The sequence below is a fragment of the Mchenga conophoros genome, linkage group LG7 (genome assembly GCF_057382185.1).
Source record: "Mchenga conophoros isolate Kocher_MC1m ecotype Shallow Benthic linkage group LG7, M_conophoros_male_GT1.1, whole genome shotgun sequence".
NCBI classification, from domain to species: Eukaryota; Metazoa; Chordata; class Actinopteri; order Cichliformes; family Cichlidae; genus Mchenga; species Mchenga conophoros.
The window spans coordinates 16,635,478-16,661,894 of record NC_140532.1 but is presented as its reverse complement, the minus strand read 5'-3'; the positions used below and the strand labels follow the sequence as shown (position 1 = coordinate 16,661,894).

Genomic DNA, 26,417 nt, shown 5'->3' with positions numbered 1-26,417 from the left:
CACTTTGCTGCTCAAGATGAGCTTTTTGCAGCTGTTCTTTTAATACCATAGAAAGTATTTGTCTGTGTTCTCAATTGCTTCCAAATCTTTTGACAGCTTCATGATCTCTCATTTTTAGGACATATGGTTTTCATGACTCCAGCAAGACACTCCACTCTTTCAAGCTTTTTATGTTCACAAAGTCATTTAATCCTCCTCATTATTCCATGAAAGATCGACCTTCGTGAAGCTAACAACTCTCATTTTGCCAGTTTAATTTTTCACTCTAAGTGCTGATTGCACAACACAGTGGTTATTTAGACTAGCTCATCATTCAGCCCTCGTTGATCCTAAGAGTAAAAATAAGAGTTTGGCATTTGATTTCTCTCGAAAGCAATGACTGATTAGCGATGAATAGACAAATGAGGGATTTAAGCCATAGCTGGGAAGAATTTCCTACAACAAGAAAAGCAAATACAGGAGCAGCTTAGGAGACATCATTTTCCTTTCTCCTTTTCCAAATGACCGCACATGTTCGCATGAGGCTAAAGCAGGAGCTCCTCGGACTTTGTTAAAAGGGCAGTTTCCATAGATCAGGTGAGAGCAGTTTCGTTCTGGGACAAATCACAGTGGCACCAAATTGTGTCCTGCACAATGCATGCTGCAAGACAGAGATAAAAGTGAATGCGGTAGGTTTCTCTGGCCCATATTGCTCCCTCCCTGTAATGCATGATTGCCTGCTGATGTTTGGCATGCAAATTGTACACTTGTTATAAGACAGCCCCTGTCTGGCAAATCTGCATCTGCTTCATCTGATGGGCTAAGGCCAGAGAGGGTCCTCTTCACAGACACATCACACATTCTGTGACAAGGAGGATCTTGCATAGGCGAAGATATTCACACATTTGAATATGTACAAAAACATGCATACAGCATATCCGTGGACATCTACAGGCACGCAGAGACTAAATAATAAAACTGCAGTGAATATCAGACAGTAGAGTATATGAGATGGAGCGAAAAAGCTCAATGAAATATTCATGGAAATGAAATACTAACCTTATCCTTTCTATTGATAGCTTTGAGAATGCATTTTTATTTGCAGCTACCTTTTCACAGCTATCACTCTATGGATTTTTTGCGAGAAAACACATGATTCAGTGATAGTGATGGTGAAACTGTTTTCCCCTTGACTTCCAATTTGGTTTACACTGAAGGAGCTGGCATTGGTACAGTGTCAAGCAGTTGATTCCATTAAACCCGCTGCAAAGCTCACCACCTCACTTTCAACTAGAGTTCAGCAATATGTGAAAAACTAATTTCAACCGGTGTCCGTCAGCCCCGCATATATTTTGGTAGAAGTGTGCACTGTAACACTCATAGAGGAAGATACAGAATCATCCACTAGAGTTTATTTTTGTTTCTTGCTAATGGAAGCTAACAGATTGCCATGCATCCTGTAAATGATCAAATGAATGACAAATTCTACTAAACGTGTTTAATCAGCGTGTGAATCTGTTAGAGAAAAAGTAGAAACACATAACTGCCTGAGCTGCAAGCTTATTAGCTCAGAAAAGACTTCCCATATCTCAACTGGTTTGTTACCATACAACGCCAGGTCTATGTGGCACTACCAGTTCTACAGATTACGTATTTCCATCGGTGTACAACTCTTTTTCAACTCTAGCAGAAGAACAGAATAAAAATGAAAGAGGCACCGCATTACATTGGCAAAAATAATTCTTTACAAATAGTTGGCTATAAAAGTTTACCCAATCTAATGTCATAAAATATTTAAAAAAAAACTGTCATCACAAGTTACTTTTTCACACTTGTGGTTTTCAAACCGAATCGATGAACAACAATGTAAATTTGAAATTGAGCAATCAGAAAATCCTCACTTTTGAAGTGCTCAAGCTAGTGAAATATTGACATAAAAGGAGAAGAAGATGCATGGATGTATACTTGATAGAGTGACTGATTTATTTGAAACTGGGTGCTGTAATTCATAGTCTTATTTAGACCTTTGATACAAAAAACTCTAAATGCCTTGCAAAGTAGGTGGCAGATGATAACGTGCAATTACTACACTTACTGAGCACTTACCAACCCCTCTTTCTCCTTTAGCTCTCAATGCTGGATGCTGGAAATGTTCCTGAGTCCATGTTAAAATTATTGCATTATGTCACTTCTGCCGATGTGTTAGATACACATTCATCCTAAAAATGTCTCAATTCTACAACATCCAAGATTCTGAATCTGGATCTTCAGAGCACATGCCTAATAGGCTACTGTCTCCAATGTTATATTGACAAAACTATATTAACACAACTTTTGGATTGTGATATAGTGTAATAACACGACAGGAGTAGCCATTAGAAGATGGAAAACAGGGGGCAATTAAGACACATATTCAGCAGTGATACCGAGATAAGCATTTACATATTCATTGACTGGTTTTAGGGGCCTAAAGTGAGTGAAGAAAACATTTCCCACACCATCGCACACAACCACAAACATGGACTGCTGATATAAGGCAGGTTGAAACTGCAAATTAAAGCTTTTGCAAACAATCACTTTATTAATTTTAGGTGTATTTTTCATCTTCAGCTGCCCAGTTTTGGTGAGCTTTTGACCACCACAGATTTCTTTTTTCACCATCACTCATTGACTTCAAGGTTGGATATGTTGCGCATTCCCAGATTTTCTTCTCCTGAACGCATTTGTAAAGGTCTAATTTTGAATCTAAGTGTGGGCTAATTGCTCTTTTCAAGTCACTATGCCAGAATGACAGTTGGCATCATCTTCTTTACTGCAGGCTGTCAGGTACCAGGATGCCCTCTGACAATAACTGCACCTGACAAATGAGACTTGAAAAAGAAACAGAGGGTGGTCAACCTCTCACTGATCTGACAAAGTAACTTAATTGAAACTATCAATCAGAGCCCACAATACTCTATCTCCTGTTTCTGAATTCTACCTTTCCTGCATTATCCATTCCCCCCCCACGTAGAATTGACCTCTTCTCTATCAGCTTTGCTGTCTCTCATGCTCACTTGCACATGCAAAATTAGACCTGTGCACAAAAATCAATGCTGAAATATTGGTTCTCTCTTCTGGCTCTCCATCCTCATCATTCCTTCCACGGTCTACAAACGCATTATTTGTTCATTATATTGTGACAGAGCTAATTAATACATCATCCTGGATGCATTACCCCTGTTTTTGCTTCGAAAGTCTGCCCGGTTGCTTTTGAAGCAGGATGTGTGATTAGCGCAGTGACATCTAAAGTCCCTGTGCATAAGTGTAGTAGTTTTTTTTTTTTAATCCCATGCTGTTCACTACAGGCTCACATGGAATGCTACAATCACTGACAGGGAAAGAGGAGAGCATCAGAACAAAAGGAAATACCTCCCCTTGCCAGAGAGGAAAGAGTTAAGCCTATTACAGAAGACCAATCAGGACGGAGAGAGCACTGCAAACCTCCGCAGTAAGAGAGAGAGAAAGAGAGAGAGGGAGGGATCGAGGGAGTGAGGGAGAAAGAGGGGAGCAGAGCAGGAGAGAGATACCAGGAGTGTGATGGTTTGCACTCCTATCCTGACAGAAGGAGCGATCACAACAGAGAGTTGGGTGGCTAAAGGAGTTTTCACAGTGCGCATGGATGGATGAAAGTAAAATGGGTAAAAGAGGGAAAAAAGGGGAATCCCACCAACATCCATGTCAAGACTCATCTTTCTGGACTTCTTCTGTCTGGTACTCAGGAAGGAAAGAACATCTGTCAGTTGTGTGATCCTTGTATGTTCATCACTATTCAGTCCTGGATTCCTGCTGGGAGAAGTGCAAGAGAAAAACATCAGCTTCTGTCAGTCGCACCGAATTGTTGCAGAGGTGGAAGGACAGGGGACAGCGTGGTGAACAGACCAGCTCAGGAGCATCTGTGTTTACTCTGCATGGTGAGCTTTGCTGTGCTGTGATGGGGCACTCTATACTTATTGCTTTGATCTACAGCGCTAAGCCGAGCAGAGAGTATATGGCAGCAAAGATTAATGAAGGACCAAACATCTCTGTTAGAACAATTGTGAAGGATTAGAAATCGCAAATATAATTTCCTGAACAGTTTCAGTCATGATGTGTTTTTGGAGGACTTTAATTGAGAAACATTTGGTTTTGCTTAAACCAATTAGTAGCTAAATAAAACCAATTCTGGTTTTTAATGGGCAATTCAAGGAAGCTAATTGTCTAAAAGGCTTTTTCTTCTTTTTTCAATTTTATCCACTGCAATGTACGTGTATTCCACTGTGGGCACACTTGTGTCTTACTGCTACACACCTACTTACAAACAAGCACATGCCCTATGCTCTGTGATATAAGAAACTAAACATGAAATCTTGGTTGTTCACCTTAAAATTGTGCTGTATGTCTTACGTGCTACAGAGGAACGATCATTTATGATGGCACTCTGGTATACAAGTAAAGGCATATCTCACTTTTGCAACCTTGAAGAGTGACAGATGTGTTCTTCCAGAGAGATTATATGGATCACATATCGGGGCATGCGAGGAGGCATCCATGTCTCTGTAGCAAGTTTCCCAACGGATCGCACTCCACCAAAGCTTTAAGCAAGTCTGTGCCGTTGGTGAGAATGCAACAACAGCAATGTCACCAACACTGTTGCTGCACAAGTAGCATCCTAATAAGCATTTTCCTTTATTGATATGTACATGCATAACACGAATCACAAGATAACGCTGCAGTTAATCTTGAATCTCAAAACAGAACGATGAGATGTAAAATACTCCGTGGCTTTTGTGCATCCCTTTATTAGTGCTACTGTCTCGTTCACCAAGTGCATCAGGTTCTGCACAGGAACACGATAAGACATCAGAGGCTTGCTGCTTTGTTAATGAGAATTTCTTTGTCGCCTCTCTATTGAGGATATGTCTACTTTCACTAATTCGTCCCCCACACTTCCCTTTTCTTCTCCTTCTACTCCCTCTCTGTCCTTATCTTATTCTCGTTATTATCCATTTTCCTGTCCTCTCTCTTTTTCTCTCTGTCTCTTTAGGTCACTGTGAATGAAAGGTGTGGAACTGAAGGACATGTAGATGTTACCGTTTACACATCCGGCCTCCTAAAGACTAATTATTGTCTGGGATCTCTTTACAAATCTAAAAGGCAATTTCTCTCTCTGGTGAACTGACATCCACTACCTCACGATAATGACCTTTGCCTGAATTGCAGATTCAAGCCCCCACCCTACCCCACCCCAGCCCTCCTGAGTACCTTTAAATACTGGTAATCACAAATGACAGTGTTCACATATGTCATTGCGACTGGATACACATACGCTACAGTCATGCCATCTCCGGTGATTTAGGTTTAAGCATGTCGTGGGACAAACTGGAGATCTGTGCTCAGTCAATGGCAGCTGGAGCCAAGAGAACAGAGACTAATGAGAAAGGTAGAGATTGAAGGCCTGTTCCATTAGTACTCCCAGGGGAAGCATGGGCCTGTATGCTGGCCGGACACTCTGACCTCTCCCAAATACATGTGGGACATTACTGTGGTGTGCACCGGAAATATCTGCATGGCAGACAGACAACTGCGCTTCTTGGAGTACCAGACATGGATATGGATGTAACTATTTTCTTATACACAAATATCTGACTGCTATTTTCTCACTGTATACAAAAGAAGCAAAAAGGCTCATGTTATGAGCAGTACATTTTAGCACTGCACTGGAGAAAGAGAGTCTGCGTTTCTTTGTTTTCTTGGTTGGCTGTGACTCTCCTGCCTGGGAATATCATGCGACTATAAACAGGAGGTGGCTCAGACATCTGATCCCTGCTCTGCTCATCTATCAGTTATCTCAGCATTACCAAATCAAACCAGAGATCTGAGAGAAGAAAAAAAAATCAGCCTAGAAGACATCAGCCTATGTTCCCCAGCATCCACTGGATACAGGTGGCTAATTGCTTAGCTTTCTTGCCAACAAGGTCAGAAAGGAGAAAAGTGACAACTCATTGACATCTTTGGTGAGACAGTTGGGGTTTTTCGGCCTCTCTGGGAGGGACTAGCAATAAAAGGAAAAGCCTCGCTGGGGGCTCTAGTTGAACGGAAGCACTTTTCTACAAGCGATGTTTGGATGCGATGCTCGTCTCTGTGGATCTAACATGGACTCTATGGCCTGATTACACCGCTCTGGTGTTCAGATAGTGCTGGAGGCAAGGGTAAATATTACAGAAACATTTGTTGTTCTCCATGTCATCTAATAACCATATTCAGATTTGACTGGGGTTGGCTAGATGAGTTTAATAATGCATGCACTAATAAGCTGTTATGATTTATCCTAGAGTAAGATATAATTTTTCTTCTTCCTAACAACAATTTTATGACATTTCCAAATGCCAGCAGCTTTTTTTCTTTGATCCATTGATTAGCCTGAATGGACACTCAGTATTTTAATGTGCATCTCTAATAGCTGGAAGTCTGACAATGTAAACATCCCTGTTTGGCAGAGTCATCTTGTTATAAACTATAATTCATAATTTTGCAGTGGAGAAAATGCTGTGAAAAATGATTAGTTTAGTTACTAAGGAACATATAATGTGTTATAAAGTGTTATTCAGTAGATGCTCAGAACTACACTGTGCCACAAGTAGGTTTTGACAAAACAACAATATACCAAGCAATCTTGAAAATGAAAACATTGGAATTCAGTCTGTGATATGACTCCGGTGTAGACGCAACAGCCTGAAATAGGATCACTGAGACAGTATAGTTACCAAGGAGTCATGCCAATCACGTAGTGAGACAATCTAATCTTCAGGGCATAACAGGAAAGAAAATCATTGCTCTATTTAAGTGTGTGCTCTTGGTATTTCTCATTTAAATGCTGACGCTTCCTTCTTACTGGATAACTTCATCTGATAAGAGTTATCACATAAGTGTTAAATGGAACTTCCCAGAGATGCACAAACAAAAACCCGTCATTTCCTTTTCCACTTCATAAATTTTTTATTTTTTTTTCACTCCCTACACACAGGATAATGTGCCCTGAAAAAGAAGCCACCATGAGCAACGTCACGGTCACCGACAACACTGAGCCCATCAGCGGCACCATGAGTCCGGCGACCCCCAGCCTATATCCTGTTAGTTTTCAGGTCTCCCTGACAGGCTTCCTCATGCTAGAAATCCTGCTTGGCCTGAGCTCCAACCTCACTGTGCTTGCCCTTTACTGCATGAAGTCAAACCTCATTAGCTCCGTCAGTAACATCGTCACTATGAACCTCCATGTGCTGGATGTACTGGTTTGCGTGTGCTGCATCCCTCTCACCATTGTGGTGGTCCTACTCTCCCTGGAAGGAGACACAGCCCTCGTCTGTTGCTTCCATGAAGCCTGTGTTTCCTTCGCTAGTGTTGCCACTGCTGCTAATGTACTGGCCATCACCCTTGATCGTTACGACATCTCTGTCAAACCAGCCAACAGAGTCCTGACCATGGGTCGTGCCCTGGCCCTGCTGGCCACCATCTGGGTGCTATCCTTTGTTAGCTTCCTTGTACCCTTTATTGAGGTGGGCTTCTTTGCTCAAGGCCACACAGAGCAGAACCAGACACTGGTGGAGAACGTGGTCCCCACTAACCAGTACTACAATGAACTTGGCCTCTATTACCACTTGCTTGCTCAGATTCCTATTTTCTTCTTTACTGCAATTGTCATGCTAATCACCTACTCAAAGATCCTGCAAGCGCTCAACATTCGCATTGGTACGCGTTTCCATGCTTCACAGAAGAAGAAAGCTCGCAGGAAAAAGCGTCTGTCCATGACAACTATGACAACACAGCAAGAGACCACGGACGGCTCGCAGAGCAGTGGCACCCGTAATCCCACGCTGGGTATGCGAACCTCCGTCTCCGTCATTATTGCCTTGCGCAGGGCAGTTAAACGTCACAGGGAAAGACGAGAACGCCAAAAGAGAGTTTTCAGAATGTCCCTCCTCATCGTGTCTACTTTTTTGCTGTGCTGGACGCCCATCACGGTACTAAACACAGTAATCCTCAGCGTGGGCCTCAGTGACCTGATGGTCAAGTTGCGACTAGGCTTCCTGGTCATGGCTTACGGGACAACTATCTTTCACCCACTACTCTATGCCTTCACAAGGCAGAAGTTCCAGAAAGTCTTGAAAAGCAAGATGAAGAAGCGAGTGGTGTCAATAATTGAGGCGGACCCTACCCCCAATAACGCTATTATTCACAACTCTTGGATTGACCCAAAGAGGAACAAAAAGGTGACGTTTGAGGACAAAGACGCCCAACTGAAATGTCTATCTTCAGAGAATGTGGAGTGAAGGAACTTATCATCTTATCAGCAAATACAGTCAAAGCAGCTAAAACTGACATCAGGTCATGACGAAAAAGGGAAAACGTTAATCCAAAGCAGTAATGTAAATGTTATGGGCAGTAGAACATACAACAACATGAGTTAGATTATTTATTACTATTTATTGAGAACAAAACTAGGTTTCATAGATATACTGTCTACTGTACTGTAGATATTGCATGGCTTTTTGTATCAGTCGCAACATAAATAACATTGTGTACATACAAATACATGTACAGAATAGGGTAAACAAAGTATATATATATACATATATATATATATATAGACAGAGAGAGAGAGATAGAGAGAGAGACAAAGACATAGAAATTGTTATGTAAATGTATATTTATAATAAATTTTGTGTTCACTCGTACTCTCCCCTCCCCCGAGTAAAATGTCTGTGACTGTGTAACAGCTGTGAGATTACTCCCATTCATCACTGTGCAACTCGTTCTGACACCAGACCCTGATATCACCAGTGACCACTGACCTTATTGCCGAGAAAGAGCACTCACACTTAAATGAGACAATAAGCGTGAAGCCACACCAAAACACACACAGGTCAAATGTAATGTGGAAACATAGGTATTGGAAGTTGTGGATGTTTTATTGCTTTAGCTAAAAGTGTAAAAAAAAACCTTTGAGATTGCCGCTCACAAACACCGCTTTTATAGTCGACAAAGACCAAGATCACATTTCTCAGACGCAACAGAACGCCACAGTTCTCATCATCACGTCTGACATAAAAACAGATGTTATGAAAAATCTGTTTCGCATTAGCAGTCACCTCTTTGAGCCAAATGGAAATTCTACAGTTGCCTTATTTTCATTTGATGAATTGTGTTGTGGCAGAACAGGAGACTGTGACAGTGACGAGCACATGCTGAACACGCTGAATGAATGATCAGCAAGCATTGTGTTTATTTTCGATGGCACAATAATCCACAGATAACGTTTCAATACACAAGTTTCTTAACCGAAGGGAAATTGTTGTATTATCGAATTGTCTGTGCTTAACAACAACAGCCAAACGACAATGCTTTCCAAATAAGCAAATCCGTGACTGTAATAAAGGATCACTGCAAATATCATGAAGGAAAATAAAAGATTTTGTTTACAATACACAACAATGAAGTTCTTCTTCCATGCTTGCGTGTAACTACCAGTAGTGCATGCCTTTGATTGTTTATCAAAGAGAAAGGACGGTAAATGTGTTTGTATTTTTCAGCTGATAGATTATGATGCAGCCAGCTTTGTATTTTTGGCTCAACTTGTCTAGTTGACACATTTGCCCTAAATAACTCAGAATAATTTATTCATTCAGCTGCAGAAGACTTTCTGAAGTAAAAATCTGCAGGAAAAAAAAAATACTGTCACCTTAATACATTTGATGTGCACTTTAATACCAAATCTGGATGCAGAGTAACAATATTCATCAGCATGTAAAACCCCCCTCAGCTACTGTGGCAGTCTACTTCATTTCAATCCCAGGGTCAACAATTAGACTCTATCTGTGATGTGGATACACACATCGCATTTCCATGCATACATGAAGGTACACACAAATTCATTTCCATTTGTTCCCATGGTACATTTCTGTAATGAACTTTTTACATGCGTGCCGTTGCTGCATCAGGTATGGTAGAAAACTGAAGAGCCCTTTAAATCCCGAGAGCACAGTTGTGTTGGCTACCAGAGTGATTACACAACCTCGATCAGATGCCTCTCTAGCTGTCGGCGTCTGGTTTGTAGCACAGCAGAAAGGAGTGATATGGGAATATTGATGCAGGCGAGGTTCTTTATGGCTCCCGCTGTTAACAAGCAGTGTGGATGTCATGGTGCCTTGAGGGCACATTTGTGATTGAGAGTGGAGATGGGAACACTGCCAGCAACAGATTAGCTGACAGGGCAAAGAAAGTGACCTACAAGATGGCACATTTAGCCAGAGGATAAACCTAACATGAATATGTATACAAGTCGGAATTTTACAAGACAGACTTCCAAGGTGAGGCATCAGAAATAAGTCTATACATTTATACGGGCATACAACAGTGAGACACAATAACCAACAGGATTATCTTCCTGGAAAACACGTGAATTAGATCTGTGCTCAAATGCCAGGTACTATTCTAAACTTCATCAGTGCTGCTGGAAAAAAAATCTTTTTTATTGATTCCCTCCTAAAATTACCCCGCAAAGACCAATACAATTTATGTTAACTAGACTCTGAGGTCACAATTTGTTTTCGATCCACAAGTGCAGCCACACTGGAGAGAAACAAACAAGCCAAAAAAAGATCTCGTGAACACACCAACATATCCTGATGTGCTGGGTAATGTATCAGTTCCCTTGATGTTACTTCCTGCACACACAGAAATGTGTGAGTACTGGGTACATCATTTAATGGCAATGCTAATACCATTATTTGCATTATTTCTATTATACATACTGACCTTAAAGGGCCTACTTGGTTAGACTTCTGTTGTGTTTTGTAGCTTCTTGTTCCCATTACCAGCTATTTTAAAGTCAGGTCACAAGCCTTGGTCCTTATCAGTTCACAGAGACCGTTGAAAATTTCTCTAAGCAGGAATAACACCTCCACATTTATGCAGAGGACATATGAAAAAGACACTTTTTCTACCACACTAACCAGCTGACATCTTATTTATACATTAGTTTGACTAGTGGCAAAAATCTTCACAAAGTCTACTACAGGTTAGTGTTAATGGCCTGTATTGTTTGCTGTCGCCACAAATGAAAGCTGCTTTGTTGGTCTGGAAGTTTGACTATCTACTTAATATCTAATAATACAAAATTATTATTTTGTCACACTGTAGCCCATTTCATAGAAAAAATGGAAAGGCTAGCAGTGTATTAAACCAAATCAATCTCCACTCTTATTTTGAAAAAATATTGCATTATTAAATGCTCCAAACTATCCCAACTAAGACCTTTTTTATTGATATGATGTTGTTACAAACACCATGACTATAACAGAGGAGAAAATATTCTTCATTGCAAAGGCTCTTCTCCTGTGCAACTGAAAAATGAACTAGAGTAATGTGTAAAATCAAGCCTGGGTCTCTTGTCAATATAGTTGGCATTTTTCAGACTGACCTTTTTGAGCCGCAGTGTCCTCATTCATTTCTGGATTACACATACTGCGCTATAAAATTGTTTTAATGCTTCATTTCCTCTGTGGCAACAAAACACATTGCACAAGCCTTCAGAAAAATGTGTTTTCTAAACTGGGATAGCAAAACACTTTGAGTGCTGACCATAGGTTGAAAATTAAAGATGGATGTAGCCACTCTGGCATCACCTATTGGTTAGTGAAACACCATGTCAAGCCTTAAGCAGGAGGACAGCTGTCATAAGGGGAGGATCAGACTGATAAAAGAGCCACACTGCTCGCTAGTACCATAATGACTTGTCAATCGCAAAAACATATCCTGCTTCATACTTCGCTTTGACTCTAATGAGGGTCATAGGTTACAGAAAATACATAATAACGCTTGAAACTAGAGAACGAAATGAAAACATTCTTCTATTTCCCATTATGTTTTACTTTATTTATTTATTTTTATTAGAGGTCAGCTTCTGCTGTCCAAAAAGTCTCAAGCCACTCCTCATTTCTCCCTATTTTGCTAGCAAAATAGGAAATATGTAGAACCATTTATTGCAACATATACAAGCATACGTTTTAAATATGGCCGCCGGTCCCAAACCATGACAGAGCCTTCACTGTGTTTTACTGATGGCTGTGGACACTCACTGTTATACCTCTTTTCTGACCTCTCCTTGACAGTGACCCTGAAAATGAGACCATTTCTGTTGAGGCAAGCATTAAATTGATAAACTGAAGGGCCAGATGTATTTTTCAGGTCCTGTGCCAGTTCTTTCCTGTATTCTTTCCTATTTCTTAAGGACATGACTCACTGATACTGTTCATCTGCTGTAGTTTTGTTTAGGTTTGCTACTTTGTTTTTTTCCTTCACTTGACCAATTTCCTCACATATTTTAAGCATACACTGCACCCCATGCCAAGATATGCCAAGTTTCAGATAATAGTTCTTTTGGAATTCCCTTTGTTGGTGCAAAAATCCTATTTTATATCTGTCAAAATGTTATTTCTGGTCATTTTTTTCAGATTAAGCTAAAGTAATGGGAACAAATTATGTTTTTTTTAACAGGCTGCTACTAAAAAGTGCCTAAAGTTACAATTTAAAATTATATTTTGGTTCTTTGCTAAATTGTCTGTTGTGTTTTTGGACACAGTGGTTCGTTACTTGAGTTAAGGATTTCTTTTTTAGGTCAGTGTTAAGTGGCTTAACAAACAAAAATAATATTTGCTTTAAAAATGGTCAGGTACAAGGACAGGACTGAAAAATAATGAAAAAAAAAACAGGCAATGTCCAAAGAAAAACCTGATCTGCAGAAAGCCTAGAGAACTATTGCTCAGGACCACTTCTTAACATGACAGAAAGAAAGTCTGGAGCCTTGAGAGCAAAATATAAAGAAATTAGGGGTGATTCAAGACTTTTGCACAGTACTATACATCCATATTTTATATGCAGTTGCTCACCAGCAGCATTTAAACTACAGATACATCTTAATCCCTTCACACTTGCAGTAAAATACCACATTACACCGATACGCTCTCTACTCAAACAATGCTTTCAACATAGTTGTCATAGACCATGAATATATCACACATTCCACTGTTTCAAAACCAATTTTAAAAGATTGTTTTTGTCTTATTTATGTTTAAAGTAGTTAAATATTATTGTGAGGTCCTTTCTTACCTAACACAAAATCAAAACGGCAACATTAAAACGATGAATATCTTTCTTTGGACATTGCTTACTAACAGGGCTGTGAATTTCTTTTCCCTTTAACTGTTTTGTTGTTTACGTGCACTAGTTTGTAGTGTTTATCTCTGTAATTGTTGCAAAAATGAAATTTCATTTGGTTTTAACGTATTGCAGGCATTTGTTAGTGGAAACGAGTTCAGTCTTAATAAAGACAACTATTGTGGAACATATTTTGTCTTGGGCTCATCTATAACAATCAAATCTTTTTGAATATTTTTCCCAGACCATATGTTTCTAAGATATACTGAAAATGTGCGGAGCCTTTAGTTACATCCTAAAAAAATCTTTTAAAATCTGATCAACATCTTTTGTCCATCGAAGAAACCAAACATAAAACAAGCAAAGAAAAAACAAACAGTCTCAGTCATTCTCCATTTAGCTTGGGACTGATAAGCTTCCCAAAAAGTTTGATTCTGTTCATCTGGACGTAACGTTTTCATCGGGAGAAACATTTCATCACTCATCCAAGTGACTTCTTCAGTCTCAGCTGACTGCAGGTTTCCCCAATCGTATAAACAGTACATATTTGCACAATAACTGAAACCAGCCCATTGAATGAGCAATGGACTGTGAGGTCAGTTCCTTGATCATTAATAAGGAAATTGTCACGATCATTGATCAAAGACCACTGATCAGTGGCCATGAGTGCCATTCACAGAGAGTTGGGGAATGGCTACAATGCTGTGATTGCATTAATGCATTGATGAGTGACGAAACATTTCTCCCATTGGAAATGCTACGCAGGCTCGATATTTAAGCATTTCCGTACTTTCTTATTTAGCAGCACAGTTAATACCAAAGGGTCAGTGATGCTTCACTGAGAGCCTTATAATAATCACTTGACCCCAGGGAGTCCTTGTCTTTTTCCTCTGTCCTTCTCGTCTGCGGTCCACATCCAGGCTGCAGCTTGCATCACATGCATTATGTCCTTCCATCCCTTGTTCAATGGCCGCCTCTCTCCAACAGCCATCCCCAATTCAGATGGCATCTCTTCGGGGCTCCTCTCTATCTAGCAGCAGACACAGAATAAAAGCCTGGGAAATCACATTACTCTGTCCGTATGGAGCCTCTATTGCATTAGGTCAGCGAACACTCAACTGTAATTCTGCTACTGTAGAGAAGAAGAAAGTGTATTGAGCACACCAGCCAGCACACTTTGACAAATCGTTGCTTGTGGTCATTTTCCAAATGTTACTCTCACCAAGCCACATTTAGTGAGATGGAAGGACACTTTATAGAGTTGAAAGATATATGACTCTGATAAAAACCTATAATCTCTGTACAAGAAAATCTATGGCTGAGATATTAAAGAAAAGAAGAAGCAGGAATTAAAGGCAGACAGATACAATGGAACATAACCTCCACCTGACATGACCCTAATGGCATCATTGATACAGAAAAAACATGAAACACTGCCTGCCTTTTAAACAGTGCTGTGCAGATCAGTATTCCCTTGTTGTTATCAGCAGAAAGCAGACACTTAATGAGACAAGTGCTCATCTCTAAAATCCACTGTATGTCAGAGAACAAAGAAATCCAGAGGGGTAAACATGGATAAGCAACTTGGATACATGCTAAGTAAGAAACTACAGAAACTCTTATTTATCAAGCATAGTTATTAAGACTCATGGATTTGCCATTATGTTGTGAAATCTTTCTCATCCTTCAGTCTGAATAGACAAAAAAGGCAGACTTGAACATTCTTATCATTCTGAACCAAACTTGTGAAGGACAAAAAGAAGTCACAAGTTTTGCGCTGACATGGCTACATGCCCGGTCTGTGTGTGTCTAACTGCACCTGCCAGTCAGAAACCAATTGCATGTGCACATGTGTGTCCACTATTCACTATTCAGCATTGTGTGCACCCTAAATTCATGAGTGTATATGCCAGCATGTGCTGCTATGCCCATATAATGTGTGCACAAAGCCACATATCAGTCCAAATGTTTATCAGGCAATGACAGAGTGTCAACCACTGTGTGTGAGAAGGTAGACAGCAGAGAGAAAATTGCTGCCCTCCAGTTCTCCTCACAGTGATGACTGCTGTCTGGTGATTATACACCAGTCTCCTCCCCCCTCGTGGAATGATATCAATGGGACCACCATAACAAAGCTCACTAACAGAGCCCAGCATCTTAAATTTGGCACGATGCGGTTTGCATTCGGTGCAGACATGATTGGCAACTGAATTTTAAATTTACATTCTGCTGGATTTCAAGTGTCCCGGTGTCGCAACAGAGTTGCAAAATTTCAGTGGTTGTGGGATATTACACACAGGTGTAGTGTTTGTCGAGCTGGGAATACCTAATATCTTTCTTTGCCTAAATAAAGTGCTTTCTTACACTTTTAGTCCATATTTATCACAAAAATGTGTATTGTGTGTATTGTTAACATAACTAAAATGGTCTCTGTTTCTGAAACAAATATGCACCAAGCAGTATCATAGGTAGGCGAATGATTGGTTGACAGTTTTTAATCATGCATCTTGCCAGATGGAGAGGCAGAAGAGCCCAACAGAGTGGATTTTTTGGGCTGTCTTCAAGTTATAAATGACTACATCCATATGGTCTGTCTGATATCATCACGTTTGTGTTGTTACACATAATACTGTTTGTCCAGGATCAACATTGCATCTGGCCAATTACATTGTCATAGCTTTGCAACTTGGGGAAAAAAAACTGCAGATGAAATTCAAAAAAGGGGCATTTGTGGTTGGGGGGGTTAGGATGTGATTGTGTTTAGGGTTAAGGTTACAGGGCTATAGTCAGGGTTAGGTTTACGGTTATGGGGTTAGTGTTGTGGTTTACTGTGTCGTGTGACGTGTTTTGCAAATCTATGACATCACTACAATGTGATTGGTCACTCACAATGTTGAACCTAAACCAAACTGTTTTATTGATCAGCAGCAGCACCAACACGACGATATCGGATCATGCACATGCGTATACCCCTCAACATTTGTATATATATACAATATGTTATGTCACTGTTTCCAGCGTTGTATTTCAAAAGCTAGTTATCAGCTACAGTCTGCTATTCACAGTTCAGCAGACAGCACTGAACTTTATTGTTTCACAAACTACGCTGCAATACAATCTATATATTAAATCAATCATGGTACATCAGTAGAAACAACATAGATTGATAATTCTCTGTTACTACTTCTGCGATTTAAAAAAAGGTTTTGTTTTCAGAACTTATGTCATTTTTTAACGTTTTCAGTTAGCAAAATAAAGACGATGTACAAAACCTTTCCATCCTCAAATTATAGTGTTCTCCATCCTTGCAGAGCTATAATTTCTTGCTTATTAACTATAACTAGCATTTGTTTACAAACCCAAAATGTTTTGGATTTGATCTTTAGGAACGTTACATTAAATCTATCAAATCACACCTTTTGAGTTTGGGTCAATATGTGAAGGGAAAAAAAATGTTACAAAAAATAACACAAGATGCATGCTCTGTGAAATTGTCTGTTTTGTTTTTGTTAAATTATGCATCACCTTATTTTTCATTTCCAGATCAGGCTTGAAATTGTGTGCATGCATGGTTGAATTATCCTATGTGTCACTAATGCTCATTTTCTCTCTACATTGTTGTGTGGATAAAGGCATGTATGTTTTTTTTGTGTATTTTTACATCATTTCAATCAGGTTGCACAAACATTTATATTTAACTATAAATATAAAGATTGTAGCTTTGAACCAAGGCAGAGACAGTGACCTGAGTCCTTAGCTTAGTGGAGTCTTTCACATTCAGTGCTCATAATAGTTCAGATTGTGACTTTGGCACTTGCATAGGTGTATGCAAATGAGACCACAGTTCCGTGTCTTTAAAATACCTAAGTCTAAAGCAAACACAACAGAAGGCAAGTAAAAGCTCTGGGAGTCCCCCAAAATAGTTGGTTGATGAGTTTGGATAACTCGAGGCTTTTGACTGCAGTGAGATTTCTACACCTGCAAATGTAGGCTAAATGTTGATGTTGCAATTAAGTTGATTTAATCAGTTGTGATTTGTTATTGATGACAATAGGCTAGCTAAGAAATTATTATGGTTGTAATGTACTGAAAACCCGTGTGCTTACTACACCTGAGAACAGAAAGATGAACATCACACTAACTGTGGCTGTTAGTCTAGAAAGCAGTGTACCGGGGAAAAATAAAAATCTTTGTAGTTCCCAAAGCAAAAGCTCTCAGGAGCTGTGCGAAATGTTCCTCAGAATTGTTTTTCAGCAAAGGTAAGGAAATGCTGACTTTGGCTTGGGATGACAGGAAATTGAGGCAGGAAAGTACACTTTTAAGGAAATCTAAAGCCCAAATGACACGTCCTTGTGTAAGGACACAGAGCTGGGGGAGACAATACCCTGGATTTTGTGAGGCTGGCGTGGCTCTTCAATATTGCATCAATGACTCTCAACATGTCCCATTTAACAAAGCAATCTCAGAGAGAGCTGAAATCATCAGCTTGATAACAACTGTAACCAACCACAGAACAATTTTGCCAAGAAGTCACCAAAGTCAGTGAACGGCAGTGAATACAAACACATTTGTGACCTTCCATAACCATTTACAATATGGGTAAGTCTACCTGCAACTGAAAGTAAAACTATGGACATATTTGTCTCTTTATTACAGCTTAATAACAATTCTGTTTTTCAAATATATCAGTTTGGAAATTTATGAGGGCCTCATATGTCAGGCAGCCTTCCCTGACATTCACTGACGCATGCTGTGCATAGCCGGGGACTGGAAGCTTAGCAAGTTAGCTGTTTGTAGTTAGCTTTGATTTGAAATGTCAGAGAAACAAGATATATTGCATATGTTTGTCACATGAAAATGTCAGAAAGAAGGTAAAAGGTGCATATTTTGATGCTATTCATAAACTCTGCAATTCAATTCAATTTTATTAATATATACTGCTGATTCACAAAAACAGTTGCCTCTAGGAGATTTATCTTGCAAGGTAAATACTTGATCCAGCCCTCAATGTAAGCTATATGAAAATGTTGTATACCTCATCTTCAAGATAGAGAGTGTCTGTCTCCTAAATCTAAGCTGGGAGCCGGTTCCACAGGAAAGAGCCTCAATAAGTGAAGGCTCTGCCTCCCATTCTACCTTTGAAAACTCTAGGAACCACAAGTAAGGCCGCCACAACTAAAGTGCTCGGTTAAGAAAATAAGATAGTATGAGGTCTTTCAAATATGACCGTCTAATTATTCAAGCTTTTGTGTGTGAGGAAAATCATTTTAAATTGAAGTCTGAATTTATCAAGGAGCCAGTAAACACAAGCTAATATGGGAGAAATATGGTCTCTTTCTTGCTGCAGCATGCTGTATCAACTGAAGCCTTTTCTTCTACTACTTTTAGAGCAGTCTGATAATAATGAAGTAAAAGTAGTTCAGCCTAGAAATAATAAATGCATGAACTAGTTTTTCAGCATCACGTTTAATGTGACAGGAAGTTTCTAATTTTAGAGATATTTCACAAATGAATCAAGGCAGTCCTACTGATTTGTTTAATGTGCATTTCTTGATCAAGAAATGGCTCCAGGATTCCTTGCAGTCGTACTGGAGGCTAAGGTACTGCTCTATAAAATAAAAGTTAAGTGTCATGTTTCTTAGATTTTTAGGATCGGGACAATAACCTCAGTTTTGTCTTAATTTAGCATTACAGGTCATCTAGGCCTTTATAGCTTAAAGACATGCTTACAGTTTAAGTAATAGATTTGTATCATCTTGCTTCTTAGATAGATAAAGCTGGGTGTCATCAATATAGCAATGAAAATGCATACAGAATTTATCTAATAATTTTGCCTATTGGAAGCTGTGTAATGTAAATAGAACTGGTCCCCACACAGTACCCTGTGGAACTCCATGATTAATATATAAGGGAAGGACCATTTACATCTATCAGATATATATATTACAAATCACAGTGTGAAGTTCCTTTAATACTGTTACGAAATCAGTTTCACCCCGGTTCTTTTATTCGTCGAAACTTCCAGAGATGGCACCGGAACTCAGTAGTTATTTCACAAAACCTTTATTCATCTTTATTCATCTTCATTTAAGCATGCACTTCTAGAAGGGAAGGCGAGGCCGGTGTGACTCTCTGCAAAATCTTCACCCCTTTGTTAGTTACAGCCAGCTTTATAGAGGCGACCCCATCATAACCCCCCCCCACGGTGTGCTGCAAACTCTGTGTCTGTGTCTATGTGCACAAGCAGGTGAGGACCTACATGTGCGCGTTCCCGCGTGTCTATGTGAGTGCTTGTGAGTGACTGTGTACGCATACCTGTGTGTATGTGTGTGCACGTGAGTGAGTGTGCGTGACAGTTAAAACACTGTGGATGTAGGCGACTCCCTAGGGGTCATAAAAACCCATCTCCCTTCCAGACCACAGTTTTCCAGTTACAAATGTTGAGACCTTTCACAGTTCAACTGGGGGAGGGGTCTCCTACAATCTACTCCTAAGTTCATGACACAGTCAGGCCTTTATTACATTGAGGGCAGTGTCAGTGTCTCTACAATAATTCTACATTCTATGTTAACACATTTCTAAACTCTAAATCAGCTAAACATTCCTACAATACCAACTATGTTTTCTAATATCTGTAGTAAAAAAATTGTGGTCATTGGTGTTGAATGTTGCACTGAGGTCTAACAGGCTCAGAGATGAGTCCACTGTCAGATACTGTAAGAAGATTTATCAGTACCCATCACTAATGCTGTTTCTGTACATTGTTGCACTAAATCCTGACTGAAGCTCTTCAAATAAACCAGTTCTTGGCAAATAATAAGCTAACTCTGTGAAGACTACTAAAAGAATATAATAACTAACTGTCTATTAACTAAGACAGATGGATCAGTTAAGGGCTTTTTAAGTAATGGTTTAGCTACTGCCACCTTAAAAGCCTGTGGTACGTAGCCTGTTAATAAAGACTGCTTAATCATATTTCTAGCAAGAGAAATGTGAAGCATTGACATTCATCTGTAAGTAAATGCTGAAGTGGGACAATTTGAGTGAATAAACCACTTGAGTCCAAACTGTCAATTTACAAATGAGTTTTTTCCCCCTTTTACTCTCAGCTTATGTATTTGTAATCTGTACAATCATGTTACAAATCACCCTACTTATTTGTACCTCGAGGTGGATTGTGCACACTGAAATGCTCTTTTCCCGAGTGGTTATCTGAACCAATACCACCTTTCTGTCAGCTAAAACCGGTCTGGTTGTTCTCGGCTGACCTCGCTCTTGAACGAAGCATTTTCATCCACTGAACTGCCATTCACTCCCATTTTTCTTTTCAAGTATTTTCTATTTCTATTGTGAGTTCCTGAAATATTTAAACCTGCCCAACCTGCAGAATCATGTCTGTAATTGCTTGTTTTTGTTTCCATCGTGTTTTTGTTTCTTTTTGTCCACATGGATGGTTTGCTCCTGATCTGTAGTTGAACAACTTTATGCTCTGCACTGCTGCCGCATTATTGACTGATGGGATAACTATATGAATAAGTAGGTGTACAGGTGTTTCTAATAAAATGTTTGGTGTGTGTACATAATTTCATGTTTATGGATGCCTCCCTGTAGATGTATTATGAGTACAAACAGTGGGTGTAGCCTCTAACATGATGTGGAGAGGAGCGCAATCAAAGCACATTCAGTTCTGCCATACTCATTTACCCGCTCTCCAAAAGCTATCACAGGGTGCAGCTGTAAAGATTTTGCTCCTCAGCCCTCCTGAGAAATGCAGTCAAAAAGGATAGCAGCCCAGTCTCTTTCACAGAGGAAGCCCATGTGAATACACTTTGCAAGCTGAGTACATTTGAGAGGAAGAAATGTCCAAAAAAAAAACCCTCATCTGAAGCCTTTTTAAAGGTTACACAATAAGAGCAATTCTATCAACTAAGAAATCAATTTGCTTTTGTAATGAGCTCGTATTTCCTTATTTTACTGACACTTACATTATGTTGGTTTGTAAATAGAACCGTTTATCCACACTTTTCAATGTGCTTATATTTGATTATCACATGAGGAATTGTGTTGGAGTGAGTTTAATGCAGTATTTGCAAAAGATATCCAAGTCGTCCTCCTCCAGGCGCCTCTGCAACAGCTAACTTTAATCAACATCGCCCCCTTCTGGACGGCCTTCTAGTCTTCAATGAAAAGAAAAATCATTTAGAAAAGCCAACATATTTATACCCGAAGTGCAAATATGAATTCTGTTTATTTTCATTATAATATCTGGGAAAAACATCAGTTATATTTGCTTTAATGATTTGCTATAATCATATAATGATCACTGGGTAGGGGAGACCGGGGATAGTTGTAACATTTTTGACATTTCTGTCTGTAATTTGGAGCTCGTTTAAGGTAGTGGATTCAAAATGTAATGCAAAGTATTTACATGTCTCGGCTATTAAATAGTGCAGCTATTTTCTCTGCAGCACAATTACCCATTGCATGGTATGGCCTCAAACACAAAGAGTGAAATGTTACAATTAACCCCATAGTCTGGGTTAGTTGTAACATATCCTGGGGTGAAATGTAACACAATGAAATAAGGGTACTGACAAAATATTAACATGTAATCTTTATTTATTCAACACATGAATGCACTTAGAGCCATTTATGTAGCTGTGTGTGTGTGTGTGACAGAATGCAGAAATCTAGCTTTTGAACATATTCCAACCCCCCCAAAAAAGACAAATTATGGAATTTTCTGCAACTGAATATTTCATTAATTTTGGTTGGTCTTCCTTGAGTTTGGCCTCATTGGCTCAGTGGGCATTATAACCTACAACTCTTGCACCAATTTTAAACATAACAATGAAGCTGAAAAAATGTATTTGTTCACCAGCATCGCAATTCCATTACTTTTTATCATGGCTTACCTTGGTGTGGTTTGCAAAGTGCCTCAGAAAGATGAGGAAATCTGTTTCTTGCACCCATCCTGATTTATTTCCACTACCAGTACTTCCTACTGGTCCATCTCTGACACAGAGGTCTGCATAATATATGTGTGGGGAACACAAACAGTGAAGTAATTGTGTTGCCAATGGCATTAACCACATATACAAAAGCGACCAGTGAACCTCTCTCTGCTGATGTCGTTGCCCCAACTTGTTTAATATAAGTTAAAGTAATAGTGTGGTAAGTTGTAACATCTGCATTATTGTTACAACTGACCCAGACTCCTATAGCCATGAACTAGCTAACATTACAGCCAACGGCTAAAACACTAGCTCTAAAGACCTACACAGAATATATCCCCATAGACATACAAATAACATCATTTAAATTTGATGAGTTTAACTGTAAAGCAGATAATGCTATTAAACATTGAAATACAGTAGAAAAACTTACTTTTTGGCATACAAATTACATTTTTTCGTGTTAAATTGTCTGTGTTTGACAAAATGTGCTGATTTTTCACATGTGATAGCAGAACTGAATTGGGCATGCACAGGATGAGTCACATCATTTGAAACTTAGCCCTGATTGGAGAAATTGGAAGTGTTACAACTGACCCACGTTACAACTATCCCCGGTCTCCCCTAGTTCTTTTGTACAGTAACATTATGAAGGCAAACAAAAACAACTTCTTGAAATCATTCTGTCACTAAAAACTAATCTTTTGATCACTTTAAGGGTTTTGATGCAATCCAAAGGGGACTCCCTAATGAGGCCATCCGGCAGAGTTTTATTTAGGGCTGTGGGTGCTCTGAGGCTCCCCAGCAGCTGTCGTGAATGTGTGCGCGCATGTGTGCTCGTCTGGACTTTCCAGTAGCCTACTTTGCACCATACAACTTTGTCCGGTAAGCCAACAACTTTATATTTTTGCTTTGCATAGATTTATATTTCGCTGTAGGCTCCAGCTCAGCATTCAGAACAGCCGGTGATGAATGACTTGGTATAAATGTTGATATAAATGTCCCATATAGAGAAAACAGCCGAATAGCTGCTACTGTTGGCCTGCTTTGTAGGCCTGTAGACACATTTATATGCATGCTCAGAAACTCGTGCGTGGTGCCTGGTTTCCTAGATGAAATTTAGATCAAAATAGAGGAATACTTGGCCACTTTCACACCCACTTCCGCTTGTTTAATAGAGTAATTTAATCTAAAAGCTAGTATCTATCAGACAAATGCTCTCGTCAATGGAGGCAAAACAGATTTCCACAAGTATAAAACACTACCCATAGATCAATGTGCTTATCTCTGCAGAGAATCACAGTGGCAATGACTCTCCAGTGGACGGTGGTGGCTTTCTTCCTATATGCAGAGATCACAGTCAACCTTATTTTGTGTGTGCCTTTAATATCAGCACAGCGGTAAGGCAATTTTAAAAGCATATCATAAGTCATCAAAAGCTTATTTAGATACTTGCTTTAAGGAGCACAATTTCTGAAATAATTAAAAAGATATATCATCCCAAACGGGCAGTTCACACAAATAGCCAGTAGAGTGCATTCAAATCCTTCCCCAGCAGACCGTCTATACCTTTACATTGCAGGTGGCGTTTGATTTTCAGGTGGCGAATATGGAGCTGGTTATCTCCTTACTGGAATAAATGCTTTTTTACAATAATAATGGTCCTTATTGTTCTTTTCCTGGGTAAGCGAGCTTTTTTGAGTCAGACATAATCTCCTTTGTGTGACAGATATTAAAAAATAATAGCAAGTGTATTCAAATCCCACTTGGTCGTGTTTCTGTCCACCCTTCCAGACGCTTTACGGGAGGTGCAGAAGTATTCCGGTCCTGAGCCCATGCAAGATGCTAAAGTGAACCCAAATGTGTACGACCACGTCCACATGAAGCTTTTCAGAGCCCAGAGGAACCTCTACATATCTGGCTTCTCTCTCTTTCTCTGGCTGTTAGTGGAATTTTGTCACTTACTTTGCTCCATCTGCACACCCTTCACACGTGTTGAAGTACTGTCTTATTTTGTTGTGTTTTTTCTGTCTTGTGACTTCAACACAGTATGATGCGTCGGGTTGCCACTTTGCTAAACCAGGTTGCTGTCACCATGGAGGACAGCGCAGGTCTTCAGTCACAAATAGACAATGCTGTGAGAGCAGCTAAGCAGCAGCAGGAGGACAAACTGACCCTCAAGCAAGTGAGAAACAGAGTTAATTTTTTTTTTTTTTTAATTCTTTTTCTTTTTTTTTGTCAAGTAACATAATAAAAATTACTTTGCTTTTTTTTGTTTGTTTGTTTCTGGGTCATGCCCACGCATTAGCATACTGTAGGCACACACCATGCTGTGATTTCATTTTCCTATGCTTTCTACTTAACATGTGCTCTGTCATCTGCTGTTTAAATAATCAGCTTAAGCTCAGTAACTAAGGAGAATCCTTTGTGCTTAGTCTTTCCTGGAAAAGGAAAAATCCATGTCAGCAGCAAAGCAGCAGCTGAAGCTGGAGGTGGAAAAGCTGGCGGGTCAGCTGAAGACTGCCGAGGAGGGTGAGCGACCTAATTTAAATACGTTAATGGAAAGCTGCACCTACGTTTGCAGAGCATGTAGACAAAGAGGTCTCTTGGTCATATGGTTGTACAATAGATACATTTTGAAAAGCATTTATGATATGTAGTCCAAATTTGTAATCATTAAGTGCGTGTATGTGTGTGTAGCTGTTCGTAAGTCTGATGCTGATATTGAGGCAATGAGGAGACAAGCCAAAGGTCTGGCTCAGGAGTATGACAGACTGCTCAGAGAACACCATCAGCTCCAGGTAATACATGACAAACACACATCACAGAATATCTCCTGTATATTCACACTGCTAATCCCACATTGATCCTGTTTTTAATTGACAGAATCGTCAGAGCGCTGAAGACAAAAAGGATTGGTGAACATTAAAACACAGTATCAGCTCTTACTTCCTTCCATGGACATTTATTTCCTTATACCTCTCGATTGTGTGCTGTATCTAGTTTGCTACCCGACCTGTTTTTATTGTCTTTGAATCTTCATTGTTGTTTAAAGTTTGAACTGAGTGCAATAGACAAATCTTGCTATTAACTTACAGTAACTCTTCATTATGAATATGCATTGTTTCTTTTTTTACTGACTGCTAGGCTGTGTTATAAACACAAAGTGTTAGTGTTACTGTAATGACTTTTATATTGTACATCAATGGGATGCACACTATAAACTATACACTGTAATGGGATGTGCTGTCATGAACTTGAACATTTCACATGTGAATGGAGAGCTGTGTAATTTGAGATGTTGCTCTTAGATTTTTCCTATTTCTGTGAACAATAGAAGGTGTCACTTTGAGGTTAATTTGTGGGGGATTCACAGCCTGTTGCATTATTTTGCATACACCTGAATGCTCCAGACCAGCAAACTGACAGAACTGCTTATAGAGCTAGTCAAGCTTGCTGATCAGTTAATCATGTGCATTTGATTAGCAGCTCCTGACTGCTACTTACCCTCTTATAGTAATTCCTATGAAAGCATTAATGGTGTACTTAGTTTTCCAGAAACCTGCACAGATTCCTGTAAAAACATATACATACACATATATATAAGCTGCTCACAAATGCCATTTCACCAGATGTCTGTGAGCCATCAGCTGATGGCTGATTATCAACAAATCTCATATAATCTATGCTATTTACTGCCAAATTGGAAGCCGATTTGAATAGCACCTCCACTTTATTCTGTATGAGGAGCTCTACTCGTTCTCTGCCTGCCTCGTCTGCCTCTGGGGAAGGCTTGGGTTGTAAGACCCATATCTTCAAGTATAAAATATGGAAGATGGAAATAATAATCTTCTTTTAAGCTAGTGGCTCTAACTGAACTGACTTTAGGAGGGCAAACCTAATCTTGACATACTGTATCATACTCTGGTGACAGTTTGATGGTATAAATATGAGTATGAAAAATAAACTTTCATAATAATTAATAATATTTCCTGAACTTGTTGCTATGATCAGTGTGATTAAGAGGCCCAGTGTTGTATATTTGTAGTAGATGATTGTATAATCACCTAGAAAAGGTGCTTTGAAAGCCACTATACGTCAAAAATAAAACAGCTGTGGAATTTGTGCTATTTAATTTCATACTGTAAGGCACAGTTAGGTCACTGAATACATCCCCTTATATCTGTACAGGAAGTGATGGGTTTTACCCTGTATGGAAAGGAGATACCCTTTCAAGGAGCTACTCCTGTT

At 39.5% G+C, this 26,417-nt stretch overlaps 2 protein-coding genes across 3 annotated transcripts; both read left to right on the top strand.

Moving 5' to 3' along the window:
• Positions 1-3,266: 3,266 nt before the first annotated feature.
• On the top strand, positions 3,267-9,489 carry LOC146569905 (G protein-coupled receptor 22-like). The gene is made up of 3 exons (XM_085282576.1): positions 3,267-3,932; positions 5,045-6,209; positions 7,025-9,489. Exon 3 carries the CDS (start codon positions 7,029-7,031, stop codon positions 8,325-8,327), a length of 1,299 nt encoding a protein of 432 aa, XP_085138702.1. The 5' UTR covers positions 3,267-3,932; positions 5,045-6,209; positions 7,025-7,028; the 3' UTR covers positions 8,328-9,489.
• An 11,932-nt stretch (positions 9,490-21,421) lies between these two features.
• On the top strand, positions 21,422-26,293 carry LOC146569904 (B-cell receptor-associated protein 29-like). 2 transcript variants are annotated; one of them, XM_085282575.1, is made up of 8 exons: positions 21,422-23,051; positions 23,460-23,566; positions 23,749-23,849; positions 23,961-24,108; positions 24,216-24,351; positions 24,602-24,698; positions 24,867-24,967; positions 25,053-26,293. In XM_085282575.1, exons 2-8 carry the CDS (start codon positions 23,475-23,477, stop codon positions 25,086-25,088), a joined length of 711 nt encoding a protein of 236 aa, XP_085138701.1. In that variant the 5' UTR covers positions 21,422-23,051; positions 23,460-23,474; the 3' UTR covers positions 25,089-26,293. The 2 variants fall into 2 exon arrangements, with proteins under 2 accessions (XP_085138701.1, XP_085138700.1); XM_085282574.1 differs by lacking the exon at positions 21,422-23,051 and having other exon boundaries at positions 23,066-23,566.
• The last annotated feature ends 124 nt before the right edge of the window (positions 26,294-26,417 follow it).